Genomic DNA, 15,987 nt, shown 5'->3' on the forward strand with positions numbered 1-15,987 from the left:
TGCATGATTATTATTATTGCATGATTTTATATTTATTGCATGATATAATATTATAATAATTTTGAATGATATCTAATTGCATATTTTTATATTTATTGTGTGCATAATTGCATGATTATATTACTAACATATTTGTATGATTATATTTGATTTGCATATTTACATGATTGTTATTATTTAGTGGTAATTAATATATTTGAATGACATTCTTACATAAATATTTTAGCATGATCTAGCATGATATTATTACATGATATTTGGTATGATTTATAATATATTTGCATGATAATTTTTGCATGGTATGATTTAATATTTATTGCTTGATTGCTTGATATTTTAATAGAATTTTTGTATCACCATGTTTTGTAAATAAATAAAAGGATTGGAATTGATTTATTTGCTTGATAAAACCATCTTTGATAAGGCTTAAGTAAGGTAACACATAATTAATATGGTAGCAATTTTGGGCATAAAGGGGTGCTAATACCTTCCTTGCAAGTAACCGACTCTCGAACCTTAGTTCTAATGATGTAGACCAGAACTTATTCTTTTTAGGAACTTTTAGTTTACACTTAGGATAACCTTAAAGAGGATAGATTCACATAGGTGGCCAATCACACCTAGGTAATAAAAGATTGATAACAACTCCATGATTTTTATGTCTAATGTATAGGTTCTCCCAACCTAAACATTATAATAGTTTGGCGACTCCACTAAGGACATGAAAGTGTCAAGCCATTAGATAGTCATATGTTATCATAAAACTTGTTTTGTTAGTTTCATTATGTAATTATTTGTGATTTTCATATTACTAACTTATTTGTTATTGTTTTCTTGTTTTGTAGATTTTAATTTTTTTTATGTGCATTAATTTATTTGATTATTTGGTATGTCCCTTTACACATACCATGTTTGCATTTATGCATAAGCCCTATACCTGAGCTTTATCTTTTATTAGGAGGGAGCAAATACCTACATTCTCGTGAGGTGATAATCTCCGTGTGAACTAGTGAAAACTCTCACTCAAATTGAATCTTTTTTATTTGAGCCTATAATGGTGGGAGAAGATTGGGGTGCCCTACTAGTCTATAATAAATGATGATGTAGGGAACAATTTGAGAGCCTTTAGATTGTCAAGCCTTTGAACCTAGGTTAGAACCTTAAAAATCCAAACCTAGGTTAGAGCTTTGCTTTTCTTTTATTAGAAAAAACCTAAGTAAGACATATGATGGGATAATAATTATATATTTTTGCATACTAACCTTTAATATTGTTCCTTGTATATATTATTCTATTCCATGTATATGTTAACTAACCTTTTTCTCTACTTGATTTTGCATGTATGCATCATTAGATTTACATAAGGAGTGATTGTCATAAAATAATCTTAACAAAAAGAATCTTAATTACATCTATAGAGAGCCTATCAAAGTTCCATATAAGCCTAAAAATGAAGTCCAAGGAATCTCAGTTTAAAAAAGGTGATTGTTTGCCAGTCAAATATGTAACTATTTTGCTTGCCAAAATCCATCTCAATTTCAAATAGAAAGCAATTTGGTTAGTATTTGGAACTAATGAAATGTCACTGCCAAGGAGATTTTCCGAAAAAAGTTTGAGGACCTTGTGTTACTTCTTTCAATCCTTATGGATGATCAGCTTATTAGGGCCATGGTTCAACTTTGGGACCTTTCATATCATTACTTTGTGTTCAATGAGGTTAACATGGTGCCAACTATTGAAAAATATTCAACTCTCATTTACATGGATCCCTCTAACCTTGACAAGGTATGTTGGAAGAATAAAAGGATTAGTTATCATAAAAAGCTTACTTAAATAATGGCCGTAGATGTCCAAACTGTTGATAATTGGATAAAAGAAAAAGGTGAAAGTGTTGGTATTCATTAGCCTATTGTTCGTAACTTTATATACAAATATTTTGGCACTGAAAGAGGAATGGATTTGATATTATTAGCTTTATATAGATGATGGTATTTCCAAAAGTAACAGGTTATATTGATGTTGCAATAGTGAATTTCTTTGATCAACTTAGGACCAAATAAATCTTATTCTTACAATTTTAGCTGAGACCATTAGATCTTTAAATCATTGTTGTCAAAATGGAGAGGGCCATTTTATTGGATGTGCTCAATTATTAATCATTTAGATGAAAAGTCATATTGAAAATAATGGTGATAAATTTTGCAAACCCTACAAGCACTCCCATTAAGTAATTCTATGAGAATGAATGGCCTAGACAAAAATTCAAGGAAACGTGGATTTTATTTCTATGTAAGCTTACTAGCCAAGATGTGAGCTCTTTGGATGCCCTATGGACTGATGTTGTATGATTGTGAAGATAACATTTGGATTCTTCTTTTAAGCCTTTGGTGTGCAATGAGTTATTCTCCATCGTGGTGCAAAAATAATATGGTTACAAATAGTTTATCCCAGCCACTTCTGGACTTAGCAAAATAGAGTTCTTATATGTTGAAATTGATGCCTCCATAAAGATAGCCAAAGCCCTAAAAGCTTGAAATTTGCCTTAAAAGAAAGATAAAAGGAGATGCTCAAAAAAGGTTACCCTCAAGTATTTTGTGTGGCACATTAGGTGATGTAAAAACTTTAAAATCCCTAAAAAAATAACTCCAAAGGCCCCAATGAAATCATCACCCCTTGATCCCTTATTAGTAATGGAAACCGCTAAAAGAAAGCTCCAAGTTGAAAATGATGAATTAGAGCTTGAAAATAAAAGGCTAAAAAATGAGTTAGAGGGAAGAATGGACCAAAGGATTCAAGCACTCAAACAAGAAAGAGATGAATGAAAAAAAATTTTTTTTTTATCTCAACATCACGTAGTCATCCACCATAGCTCGACTTTTGAAAGAAAATGACCAATTGCAAGCAAAAATGCAAGAAAAAGATGAAACACTCATTTAAACACAAAAGTACATCGAAATGCTCAATGGGGTAATAGTTGAAATTGAACACAAATTGGTGTTGTGAATGAAAAATGTGAATAAGCCTAGGAAGCATATATGAAAAAACATTACCAAGTTGAGTGCTTGCTTGATCAAATCACTATGGCTACCTGTAAAGCCAAAGACATGGTAGAAAAAGTTGAAGAATGGAAGACAAAGGTACTGTCAGTGGGAACATAGGCTAATAGCTACTAGCTTTTCCTTAATGAAGTGCAAGGCCAATATCAACAAATTAGGAATTTCATTCCACAATAAATTTTAGATTTTTCATGGATGTAATATTGGATTTGGTTAGAAATAACTTTCAATTCAATAAAGATTTTCTTTGTTAATAATTGTTATATGGTAAATCCTTCTTATTACATTCATATATTAATGCATTCATACATAAGTATCTTTACAAAGTGCATGATAATAAGTCATCCTAATTTCTTTAAAAATTATGAAAAATCAAGGTTCAAGGATAGCTCAATCTTTAAAAAATTTGAGGCAATACAATACTAGATATTAGGCAAGGATCATGGAAGAAAAAAACACTTTTCGCCTCTAGAAGCTAGAAAAGTCACAAGAAGAATTGAAAGGGCAGTTAGAAACTATTACTGAATTATTGAAAAATATGAGCAAAGGGAAGAAAGTGAAAAAAATGGTGATACAAAATGAGATTGATCCATTATATCCCTCTGGTTTTGGCTTATATTTAGCACAGGCATCTTAAAGGGTCTAATACCAAATGCCATTCACTGTAAATTATCCTTATGTGTAGACTGACTGCCAACAACTATTACTGCTGTTCCCCTTACTCTTGTTCTTGACATCAAGTTGCTTGATCCTACATAAGTTTCAAATCTTGATGATCTTAAAGAGCAAGAGAAGTTAAAGATTGGCTTTGTTGAAATTAAAGAAAACTCTGAAAGTTAAAAGATGGACATTATTGAAAAAAGGCTTAGAGCTATCCAGGGAATAGATTTTTATAGGTCAATTGATGCTACTAGACTCTACTTATTCCTTAATGTAGTGATTCCACCAAAATTTAAAGTGCTTGAGTTTGAGAAGTATGATGGGACTAAATGACCTATTACACATGTCAAGATATATTGTCGCAAAATGGCTGCATATGCTCACAATAAAAAATATTTATCCATGTTTTTCAATATAATTTTATTGGTTTAGTAGCTAGGTGGTATGTGCAACTAGAAAGATCTCGCATCCGTAGATAAAGAGAACTTACAAGGACTTTCGTTGCATAATATAAGCATATTATAGACATGGCACCGGATTGTATGTCTCTCTAAAACATGAAAAAAAATGCAAGTGAGAATTTCAAAGAATATGTTCAAAGGTGATGGGATATGGCTGTCCAAGTTCAACCTCCATTGATCAAAAAAGAAACCACGATTCTATTCATCAATACTCTTAAGACTTCTTACTATGAGAAAATGATTGGCAATGCCACCAAAATTTTGTTGATATGATAATCTCTAGGGAAATCATTGAAAATGCTACTAAAAATGAGAAGCTAGAAGAGGGTGAAATGTCTAGTACAAAGAAAAGAGTTGCACTAAAAAAGAAAGAGGCTAATGCTTAGGCTTTATCTCATGAAGGGCCACAATTTAAAGGGTACCCTTAATATCTTCTATACCCTACATACCAAGACCCTTACTGTTTCACCCATAACATTTCACCAAACACCTATCATTATCACCTTGCACCACTTACTTATCACCCTAATGTCCAACCCACAACCCCTATGCGTAGCCCTACCTTTTTTCCTACCACCTAGCCAAATGCACAAGCCATTTATTCAAGAAAGCCTCGAGCTACCCAAGAAAAGACCTGGAGTGATCCTATCCCTATGACCTATACTGAACTATTCTCTTAGTTAGTAGAAGGTCGTCTTATAGTACCTTACCATGTGGTACCGTTAAAGCCTCCTTACTTTAAATGGTATGATGCTATTGCTATATATGACTATCATGCTAGAAATATAAGTCATTCAATTGAAAATTACTTTGCTTTAAAATACAAGATCCAATATTTTATTGACCAAAGTGTGTTAAAATTCAATACCTCTGAGGGATCAAACATCAGCGGGAATCCCCTACCAACTTATGTTGGAACAAATAATGCTATAAATGGTAGTAAAACTTGCCACATTAAGAGAAGTGTTGATGATGTCAAAATTTCATTGGAATAAGTTTTTGAAGCTTTGGTTAAGGCGACAAGATTTTTCCAGTACCCTTAAGTCATAAAAACTATTATGACAAGATGGATTTGAACCAGTCTTACAAATATCCTAAAAGGGCTTTTAGGCATTCTTCCAACATTGTGATGTTTTTCGTCAAAAGCTATAAAAGATGATGGATGCCTCTCAAATCGAGTATTATGAAAAAGTTAAAGAAGACATGGTGAATGTAGTAGGGGAAGAAAGACCTTATAGGGCTTGGGTTAAACCTTTCATAATTTATTGCAAGCCTATTCAGAACTTATGAAGTTTCCCTACCTTAAGTGGTATGATATTAATGCTACTTGCAACTATCATCTTGGGATTGCTGGCCATTTTACAAAAAATTGCATAGCATTGAAGTATAAAGTGAAAAGTTTGGTCACAAATGGATTGGTGAATTTTGATTAAGAAGCAGGGACATGTGTCATCTAGAACCCTTTACTTAACCACACTGAGGCATAATTTTAAGGGAGTTTTTATAAATGTCTGTTATCTTAGGAATTTTAAGAAATAATGCAAGTTTGGAACATTTGAGTCTTTTATGTCAATTTTTTATTTGTCTTTCATCATTTCAACAAAGTGACAGATGTATTTTTATTACATTTTCTAATTTGTTCCATTGTTTTTATATACATGCCTTTTATATTTCACCCACCCTATGTTCTAAATACTGAATGTTCAAACAATCATAAATATAATTCATGATTCGATTTTGAAAACATCATTTATATTGATGAAATTGATAAGTTGAGACTTTTAATCTATTGGGATTATTGAAGTAAAAGAGGACAAGAAACTAGCATGGGATTTCGCTCATTCATTGACGGAAGTGATGTAGTGTGTGATTTTTTTTTAGTCACTCATGTTCACTCACAAGTTTGCTTTTAGTCAATAAATGTTCTTCATTGAGAGTATTTATATTTAAAATGAGAAATGACAATTTTTCTTCTACCTTTCACATAAGGAGTAAAATTATCCACTAGCTATCCCATTTAAGCCTTTTGAATTTTCTTTAAAAGAAACCTTAACCTATGATCACCCTCCACCCTCCACACTGGAGGGCAAAGTTTGAAAATGGCTTGATCACAAAGAGAAAAAAAAAATGAAGGTCCCTAATGACTTCAAAGGCAAAAGAAAAAAAAAAAATCTTTGGTGCTTAAATCTTTTCTGAAAAATGATGAAAAGTGCAAATTAAAAAAATGTGAAGAAAAAAAGAGAAAGAGAGAATTGATAAAGAATGAGGCAAAAAAAAATCAAGCTACCCATATGATAATAAATGATCATTTGTTTTATAATCTTTAGAATTAATTTTGAGCTTACTTTATCCATTTTTTTCATAACCCTTCACCTTAGCTTATGTTACATCTCTTAAAAATCTATTTTAATCTAATGTGAATGGCTAAAATATAGAATCATGGATTGAACTAAGACAAATTTGTAATAGGAATATTGGGAATTTTGATCAAGATGTCACTGATGGATTAAAAAAAAAAATGATAAGAAAATGATGTGAAAGAGATATGCAAAAAAAAAAAAAAACCAAAAATATAAAAATAAAACAAAAACAAGCAAAAAATAGAAAAAAGGAAGAAGGAAAATTTAAACTGAAAACCCAAAAGGTCAATTTAAGAAATAAAAAGGAAACTTAGAAAAATAACCTTGATGAGGTTTTTCAAGAAATAAGGATAATGCTTGCATTAATGAAATATCAAGAATATCAATGGAATGAGCTTTTGAAAAAGAATTTAGAATTAATTTATCTAGTATTGTCTAAATGTTCATTATCTTAGATGTTACGTACCCTTTCCAGTATTTATCTTGATTCATCCTGAAATGATTTCTTTGCCTATTTATTTTTTACTAGACTTTTTCTTATAATGAATACCCTTTCTTTGATTTTTCTTGTTTTTCACCATTTATTTCTTCCTATGGTAAATTAAAGAAATGTGATGGATTACATTTGGCATTGAATTGAAATGATGATAAATGAATAAATGACTGTTATGAAATATCCTTGCATTATTTTGAAAATGTTGGAAGTGATTAGGGCATATTGAAAATGAAAAGTGAAAGATAAAAGAAGTTTAAAATGATGTTGATCCTTATGGTTTACAAATGAAAAGAAACATTCCAAATGTTGAAATCAAATGATGAAGCTAATGAAGAGGAGTTTTGGGTCATAAATCAGTTGATACATTTGCTAGCTAGTTCCAAAGAAGTTGAAGAAAAACATGATGATAAGCTAAAAAGAAGACATGAAGAAGAGTCTCGAGATCCCATTGAAAGAAGTAAACTTTGGATTTGGATGATATAATGGATAAGACTACATGATGATGCATGATAGCTCTTGTTGAAAATCAAAAGTGTTAAAGAGTTAAAGAAAGTGAGAAGATAAATCAAGAGTTTTAAGAACCCTTTGATTTACCTCAATTGAAAAGATAAATGAATTGCATAGCATACATTACGTTCACCACATGCATTACATGCATGCATCATATTGAGAATATTGCACTCATTGATGGCATTCATCATGTATATTTGAAAAAGAAAAAAAAATTTAAAGCTCGACATTGGGTAGGAATTTTGCATTCATACATTGTATTCACTGCATTCATTGCATGTATTACATGTTGCATATATCATCGCATTTATTGCACTCATGCACTTTCATGTTTGAAAAAGAAAGATCAAAGTTTAAGTTGTGAAATTATATGAAATTTTGAAAAAGCTTTGGCTCATACATTCATTGTATGCATACATTGTGTTCATCATATTAATCCCATGCATCATGTATGTTTGAAAGGAAGAAAAATTAAAATTAAAATCTTGAAATTGAATTTGAGAATTATGAAGAATCTTTTCATTCATTGCATGCATTCATTGCATATGTTTAGAAAGTAGGAAGAAAAAACTAGATGAGAAAATAATTTTAATTAGAGACATTGAAAGGCAATCGATGATGATTCAGATGAAATTCAAAAACTCAATTTAAGGTAAGATTTTTTAAAGTTTCAATACCTCTATTAGGGAGGAGCTTTTTCAAAGGTAAGAATGATCTCATTTTATTTTTCAAAAGTTTCAAAGCCTCAGTTGTGGGGGAATATTTTATTTTTTAAAGTTTCAAAGCCTCAGTTGTAGGGGAGCATTTTATTTTTTAAAGTCTCAAAGTCTTAACTATGGAGGAGCATTTTATTTTTTAAAAGCTTCAAAGCCTTAGTTGTGAGGGAGTATTTTATTTTCTAAAGTTCCAAAGCCTCAGTTGTGGAGAAATATTTTATTTTTCAAATTTTCAAAGTTCAATTGTGGGGGAACATTTTATTTTAAAAAATTCCAATGTTTCAATTGTAGGGAAGCATTTTATTTTTAAAAGTTTCAAAATCTCAGTTGTGAAGGAGCATTTTATTTTCTAAAAGTTTCAAAGCCTTAGTTGTAGGGGGAGCATTTTTTTTTTTTAAAAAAGAAGTTTCAAACCTCTAAGGAGGAGTTTTTGTACAATTTCTGTTTCATAGAATGCACAAAAAGGGGTAACTGTAGATACTTTATTTTATCTGAGAATTTTTTGAAATACATTGGGCTTCAATTTTTTATTTTGATTGTGCAATTGAGTTTAATCGAAAAAGTGAATTTTGGACCCAAAGATTAAGCCCTAAATTTTATTTATATTTTAAATTTTTTTAGTTTAATTTTTGTTTTTTTAGTCAAAAGAGTCAAAGTAAATTGGTAAAAACAATAAAGAAATATTAAAAAATAAAAAAAATGGGATTTTTCATGAAAAATCTTGGATTCAATGTAACTCTTGGATTCTATCTCAGATTTCAACTCTAATGATTGAATAATTTTGGAAAGACTTGGGGCTCAAGCTATTGAAAAAGGGAAGATTACACAAAAAATAAATTTTGGAGAGAAATTGTATATTCGGTTGAATTAATTTCTTCTAAATCGAAAGGAATTCAATCTCTGTATAAGGACCTTTAATCAAGATCAAAATAGGGACCTTAAATCAGGGGCTTGACAGAAATAGACTTCAAGATCAAACAAAGGTCATTGAAAAGAGAGAAAATTTGGGCAAAGTTTTGAATCAACAAGGAAGAAGCAATCAAGTAAAAAAATTTGGCAAGAAGATCCAGTTGGAGTTTTAGGAAAGAAGGTTAAAATTTATAGTAGGAAGTATTAGTTTTTGAAAGGTAAAAAATTGTTGGAACCTGTGGTCCATTAAGGTAATGATTGCTTTCTTTTTTTTTTGTAATTTTTACCTAACTTTTATAATATTTAATTACTTACTCTTATTTTTATATTTATTACATGGAATTCATTTTTGCTTGAATTTGCATAACTAATATTATATTTGAATGATAATTTATTTGCTTAATATTTTATTTGTATGATTAATATATTTGTGTGGTTTATTAATATATTTGCATGACTATTCATTTGCATGATTATCAATTTATTTATTTGTGTGATTGCATGATTATTTATTTAATGGAATGTTTTATATTGTTAATTACATGATTATATATTTAGTTGCATGTTTTATATTGTTAATTGCATGATAATATATTTAATTGCATGTTTTATATTATTAATTGCATGATAATTTACATTTGCATGTTTTATATTGTTAATTGCATAATTATATATATTTGCATGATTATATATTTATTTGCATGTTTTACATTGTTAATTGCATGATTAGATATTTAATTACATGTTTTACATTGTTAATTGTATGATTATATATTTAATTGCATGTCTATTTGCATGATTATTAATTTATTTGTTTGTGTAATTGTATGATTATTAATATATTTATTTGCATGATTATTATTATTGCATAATTTTATATTTATCGCATGATATGATATTATATTAATTTTGAATGATATCTAATTGTATATTTTTATATTTATTATGTGCATAATTGCATGATTATATTACTAACTTATTTGTATGATTATATTTGATTTGCATATTTGCATGATTGTTATTATTACATGATAATATATTTGCATGATATTCTTACATGAATATTTTAGCATGGTCTAGGCATGATATTATTACATGATATTTGGTAAGATTTATAATATATTTGCATGATAATTTTTGCATGGTATAATTTAATATTTATTGCATGATTGCTTGATATTTTGATAGAATTTTTGTATCACCATGCTTTATAAATAAATAAAAGGATTGGAATTGATTTGTTTGCTTGATGAAACCATCTTTGATAAGGCTTAGGTAAGGTAACATATAATTAATATGGTACCAATTTTTGGCATAAAGGGGTGTTAATACTTTCCTTATATTAAACTAATTCTCGAACCTTAGTTTTAATGATGTAAACCAAAATTTATTCCTTTTAAGGACCTTTAGTTTACACTTAAAACACTTTAAAGAGCACAGATTCACATAGGTAGCCAATCACATCTAGGTAAAAAAAGATTGGTAGCTATTTTATGATTTTTGTGTCTATTGAGTTGATTCTCCCAACCTAAACATTATGACAAATATACAAATAAAGAAGGAAAAAATGGAAATTACCTTATTTTCTTTCTTGTTTCTATACAAGACAACCTATGATTTCACTGGTGCTCCTCACTTGTAGTGATTGCCTTTCTTTCTGATTTAAACAAAAATCAAACAAAAACCTAAAACCTATATGCCTGAAACTCTAAAAAATTTTGCTGCAAAAACTTTTTGTTTAGTGCTTCCCTTTGGTGTTTCATCTTAACTCTTTTCCTCAACACAAAACTCCCAGAAGAAAATCCTAATTATCTAAACCTAAAACACCAAAGAAGACTATAAAAAAACTTTTAATTTTTTTTTACTCTTTCTTTTTTGATTTTTTTTGATTGATTTTTCATTGTATCTAATTGATCCTAATGGGTTTTTTTTATAGGTCTCTTATCTAAATCACAACAAGAGAAGGTTTTCTTAGTTTCAATCTCCTAATCAAAGTCAATTTTAGATTTTTAATCCAAGTTCACCTCTCAAATCAATATATTCCTTTTTTCAATTAGAACACTAGACTTCAAACCGAATCAAAATTTTTTTTTTTTTTTTTTTTGAAAAACCATAAATCAATTAATTAGCAAAATAAATAATTATAAACTAAACAAATTTTTTTATACAGACGTGATATTGATTATGTAGTCTTAACTGATTTTTTTATATGTATTAGTATTTTATTGGATGTTAATCCATCTTATTGTACCTTAACGACGTCAGTCGCTAGTATCAACATGATAAGAGAATAAAAGTTTAAGTATCAATTTGAAAATTTTATTTTTTTAAATATCAAACTGAGAAAAAAATATATTTCAAAGACTATTTTAATCTTTAACCCTTATATTATAAAAATCCTGTGCATTTTACGCACAATAAACTTGTTTGGATGATAAATATGATGTAAAATTTTATTTTCAATAGATCCCATGGAACGAAGCAACATAGAAAAAGTTCGGTTGAAGAATAGTTTCAAATTGAATCATGAGACGTCTAGACTGGCCATAAGTATAAATTCCAGCACAATTCAAATGTTGAAACTCTGTTCTTTACGCAAGATATAAACTTTCATATAATAAAAGTAAGAAAATTCATATACATGTTTTACCTAATTAAGTGAAACTGTCAACCAAGTACAAGATTTTTATTTTTTTAATCTAGGACCTCTCGGTATTTGGTAATTACTTTAGACTCTAATTACTCTGGAGTCTAGTTGGATCGAACCTATAAGAAAGATAAATTCTTTTAAATTTATTTTTTTCATTTATAAAATTTGAAATTAAAATCTTACTTTAAAGAAATTAAATTTTTTATTATTCAAACTAACAGACATTGTCAATTACAAGATATTTTTATATGAATAAAAAGTCAAAACTTATCAAATCCATAAGGGATCATATTTGTATCTAATTTAAAATGAAATTAATTTAATAATAGTACGTACCAAATGAAGAAAATAAAGATTCTTAAGCTTTTTCTTTTTTTTTTTAACGATCAAGGATTTTTTTATCTTGTTTAATACATTTTTTTGCAACCAATATAAACAAAATTATTTATATCAAATCTAATGAATTCTTGAAAAATTATTTTGTATAATTTTTAAATAAATTCAAATTTAAGTAATCAAAAGAGAAATAAATTATTTTTACCTTTTGAGCTAACATCCATAGGTAACCCTCACCCTTTTGCTTTCTAGATGTTGAAGGACGTGCCAATAATTTACTTATCTACTTTGAACCCAAAGTTGTTGAAAAATCAAATCCATATATGCAAGCTGTGGACACACTGGAAAGCAAAACTATTTGTATTGAGAGGGGACCAGCGAGATCCTGAAGGCGGTGGATGCAGATTGGATTTCTCAGCTTCGAATCGTCAGGGTTCATATTTGTCAGGTTTATTTGAATACAAAATCATGACAATTAAGGCGGCTAGCTCCAGACTCTTTAATTTGGCCGATTAGCATTTGATTGGATTGGAGTGGTTAAAATTGATATGACCCATCATTTCTCTCTAGCTATCTTTTTATGCATCGCCAGCTTTTCTACAACTCATATTCTTTCCCCACCAACCTTTAAAATTCTGAGGAACCTTCAAAGTGTGCACCCTTCAATATTTGTTCGTCCCCCTGCCGATATAAATAGTAGGCTATAATTTCAGGTCCCTTAAGAATTCAAGCATCACTCCTTTGCTGAAAATCACTTGCTGCAAATACATCAGCAACAATGACATCTTTTTCTTGTTCTTCAAATGTTTCTAGTACTCTCCTAATCTCTATATGGGTTAGTTCTTTGATAATTGCATCTGCTGGCAACTTTTACCAGGACTTTGATATTACATGGGGAGATGGTCGTGCTCAGATACTCAACAATGGTGAACTCCTCACCCTTTCCCTTGACAAAGCCTCTGGCTCAGGTTTCCAGTCCAAAAATGAGTTTTTGTTTGGAAAGATTGCTATGCAGCTCAAGCTTGTCCCTGGCAATTCTGCAGGCACTGTCACCGCATATTATGTAAGTTCCAATATTCTGCAGGTTTACATCATGAATTCTTAGAGGGTTAATAAGTAATTTGGCCATAAAATTATATCACTTTTCACAATTTAATAAGAATAAAAAATTCCCGGTTTGATATCTAACTTTCATTTTGTTATGTTATTTATTCTAGACATGAACTCTGTTAACGATACGCTTTTGTGATAAGAAATTGACGAAAAAAATCATGATCGACCAATATATGTCATGTTATTATTTTGCTTAACACATTAATCAATATTGTAAAGTGCTAAACGGAAGTAAAATTAAGCTACCAAATCGTAAATTTTTTTATAAAGATATCAAATTGTTAAAAGTGATAAGAGTTTAGGAATCAATTTGCACATTAACCCGTTATTAATCCCTTATTTTATTAAACTTTATGCTAAAACACAGACAAATATCTGTTTATGATATTGTATTGCAGATGCGCTCTGAAGATTCTGCTTGGGATGAAATAGACTTCGAATTCTTGGGCAACTTAAGTGGTGAACCTTACATTCTTCACACAAATGTATTCAGCCAGGGCAAAGGAGACAGAGAGCAACAGTTCTACCTCTGGTTTGATCCAACCGCTGATTTTCACACCTATTCCATTCTCTGGAATCCCCAACGTATCATGTAAGTGATAATCATTTGAAGCTAGTCTAAATTACACATTTCTAACTTCTTCAGGGAACTTTACTGACTTCGAATTTTTCCTCTTTTTGCAGCTTCTATGTTGATGGCACTCCCATTAGAGAGTTCAAAAACTTGGAATCGATTGGTGTTCCATTCCCAAAGAACCAGCCCATGAGGATACAATCCAGTCTCTGGAACGCTGATGATTGGGCCACAAGAGGTGGTCTAGTCAAGACTGATTGGAGCCAAGCTCCCTTCACTGCCTCCTACAGAAACTTCAATGCTGATGCTTGCATCGGGTCTTCAGGAGCATCAGTTTGCAATTCAAACTCTCCTGCTAACAATAACAACGCAGCTTGGCTCTCGGAAGAACTGGACTCCACAGATCAAGAGAGGCTCAAGTGGGTGCAGAGGAATTACATGATTTACAACTACTGCTCTGACACACAGCGATTTCCGCAAGGCCTCCCAGAAGAGTGTGCTGTCAATAACTCATCTTAAACAGAACACAACAAATACCCACTACTCTTTCATCCTTTGCTTCTTTGATATTGAGAAATGAAATTCTTTCAGCTAGTGTTTTTTTTTTTTTTTTTTTTTTTTCTTGTGCAATAAGAAAAAAATGGAATTTATTATTTTTTTGGCTGTAATAAAGAACAGAATCTACATATTATAACAGTAATTTTTTTTGTTTCTCCGTAGAGGACCTTTACTGCCTTGCTTGCTTTTGCTCGTTGCACATCAATGTTTAGTGTTAATAATCAAAGTTGCATTTGTAATATAATAAGCGAATTTGGTGGACGTCTTCATGTAAATGGCATTGAGTATATAAAAGTAAGTGTAAGTATACATTTTACTATCCGAATTATAATTAAATTTATAGTTTAGTGTTCATATTTTTTTGTTTAATAGTAAGGGGTTCTTGAGTTTTGCCCAATAAATCCCTTCTCAAGTTGGTCCAAGTAAATATATTTACATAGGCTCTAGGAAATTCATGAAAAAAAAATCTTTTCACAATTGTTGTATTTAGGGTTGGCAACTTATGGAAAATTTGTAAACTTCTTAAATTTTTGTGTGCACCAATAACAATATATGCAACTTTGTTCAAGAAAATTAATTTGCAAGAACTTTAGACAAGGCACTTCCATAAAGCTTTCTTAAAGACAATAATTCCTACACCAAATGCAAATGGTTATTAGAAAAGGTTGTTCCCATGATATAGTGCTCAACGAAGAAGAATTAATTGCACTTCAACTCTTTTTTGATCTCTCTTGAATCATGAACTTCAAAAAAAAAAAAAAAAGAGTGCAAGGAGAAGAAATCTTGATTTGATCTTGAAAAGATGTAAAAGTTTTAAAATTATTTGTAAAAGGGTTAATGTCATAAATAATTTTCAAACTATAATAAAATGTACAGTGTGATACTTTAACTTTAAAATTATCTAATATGGTATTTGAACTATAAATTTTTTAAATTAATATAATATTCATCCTTAAAATCATTGGCTCTTATGATGACATATAGCTAATAAATAATTTTTCAAGTATCATGTTAGTTAATAAATTTATAATTTAAGTATTACATTTGGGATTTTTAAAGTCTAAGTATTACATTACATATTTCACTATAATTCAAGAATGATTCATGACATTAACCCTCTGTAAAACAATGTTTAAGGAAGTATTTATAGATTCCAAAAGTCACCTCAAACGTTCTTACATGAAAGAACATGTTTTAAATGAAGTAATACCTCTTTTTAAGTAAAAAGGCAAATCTACCAGACTTTTTTTTTTTTGAATATATAGCACGAGAAGTTGACTACTTTACAAGGGCAAGCAATTGCTTTAAACTTTTTTCTTCATCCAAAATATGGATATTTAAATGCTTACTTTTGAACTTTCAACTTTTGTCTTTCTAAGATAAGGCAATCGATTACCCCTTAAAGGCAGTTGATTCCCTATGTCTATTTTCCCGTTAGAATGTCAACTGCTTAGACGCAGTTGCTATGGCAGTCAGTTACTTTCTCTTAGCAGCTAATAGGATAGTTAGCTACTCACTCTTTATTTCATTTCAATGTTTTTCTATACTTTCAAAACATTATTTTTCAATACACACGTATATTAAATGA

At 29.8% G+C, this 15,987-nt stretch overlaps 1 protein-coding gene across 1 annotated transcript; it reads left to right on the forward strand.

The window, feature by feature from the left end:
• Window positions 1–12,794: 12,794 nt before the first annotated feature.
• Window positions 12,795–14,557, forward strand: LOC111301733 (putative xyloglucan endotransglucosylase/hydrolase protein 23). The gene is made up of 3 exons (XM_022897644.2): window positions 12,795–13,217; window positions 13,666–13,859; window positions 13,952–14,557. The coding sequence occupies exons 1-3, from the start codon at window positions 12,933–12,935 to the stop codon at window positions 14,358–14,360; spliced, it is 888 nt and encodes a 295-aa protein (XP_022753379.2). The 5' UTR covers window positions 12,795–12,932; the 3' UTR covers window positions 14,361–14,557.
• The last annotated feature ends 1,430 nt before the right edge of the window (window positions 14,558–15,987 follow it).

Source organism: Durio zibethinus, chromosome 15 (assembly GCF_047325235.1).
Source record: "Durio zibethinus cultivar Kanyao isolate XHJ-2024 chromosome 15, ASM4732523v1, whole genome shotgun sequence".
NCBI classification, from domain to species: domain Eukaryota; kingdom Viridiplantae; phylum Streptophyta; class Magnoliopsida; order Malvales; family Malvaceae; genus Durio; species Durio zibethinus.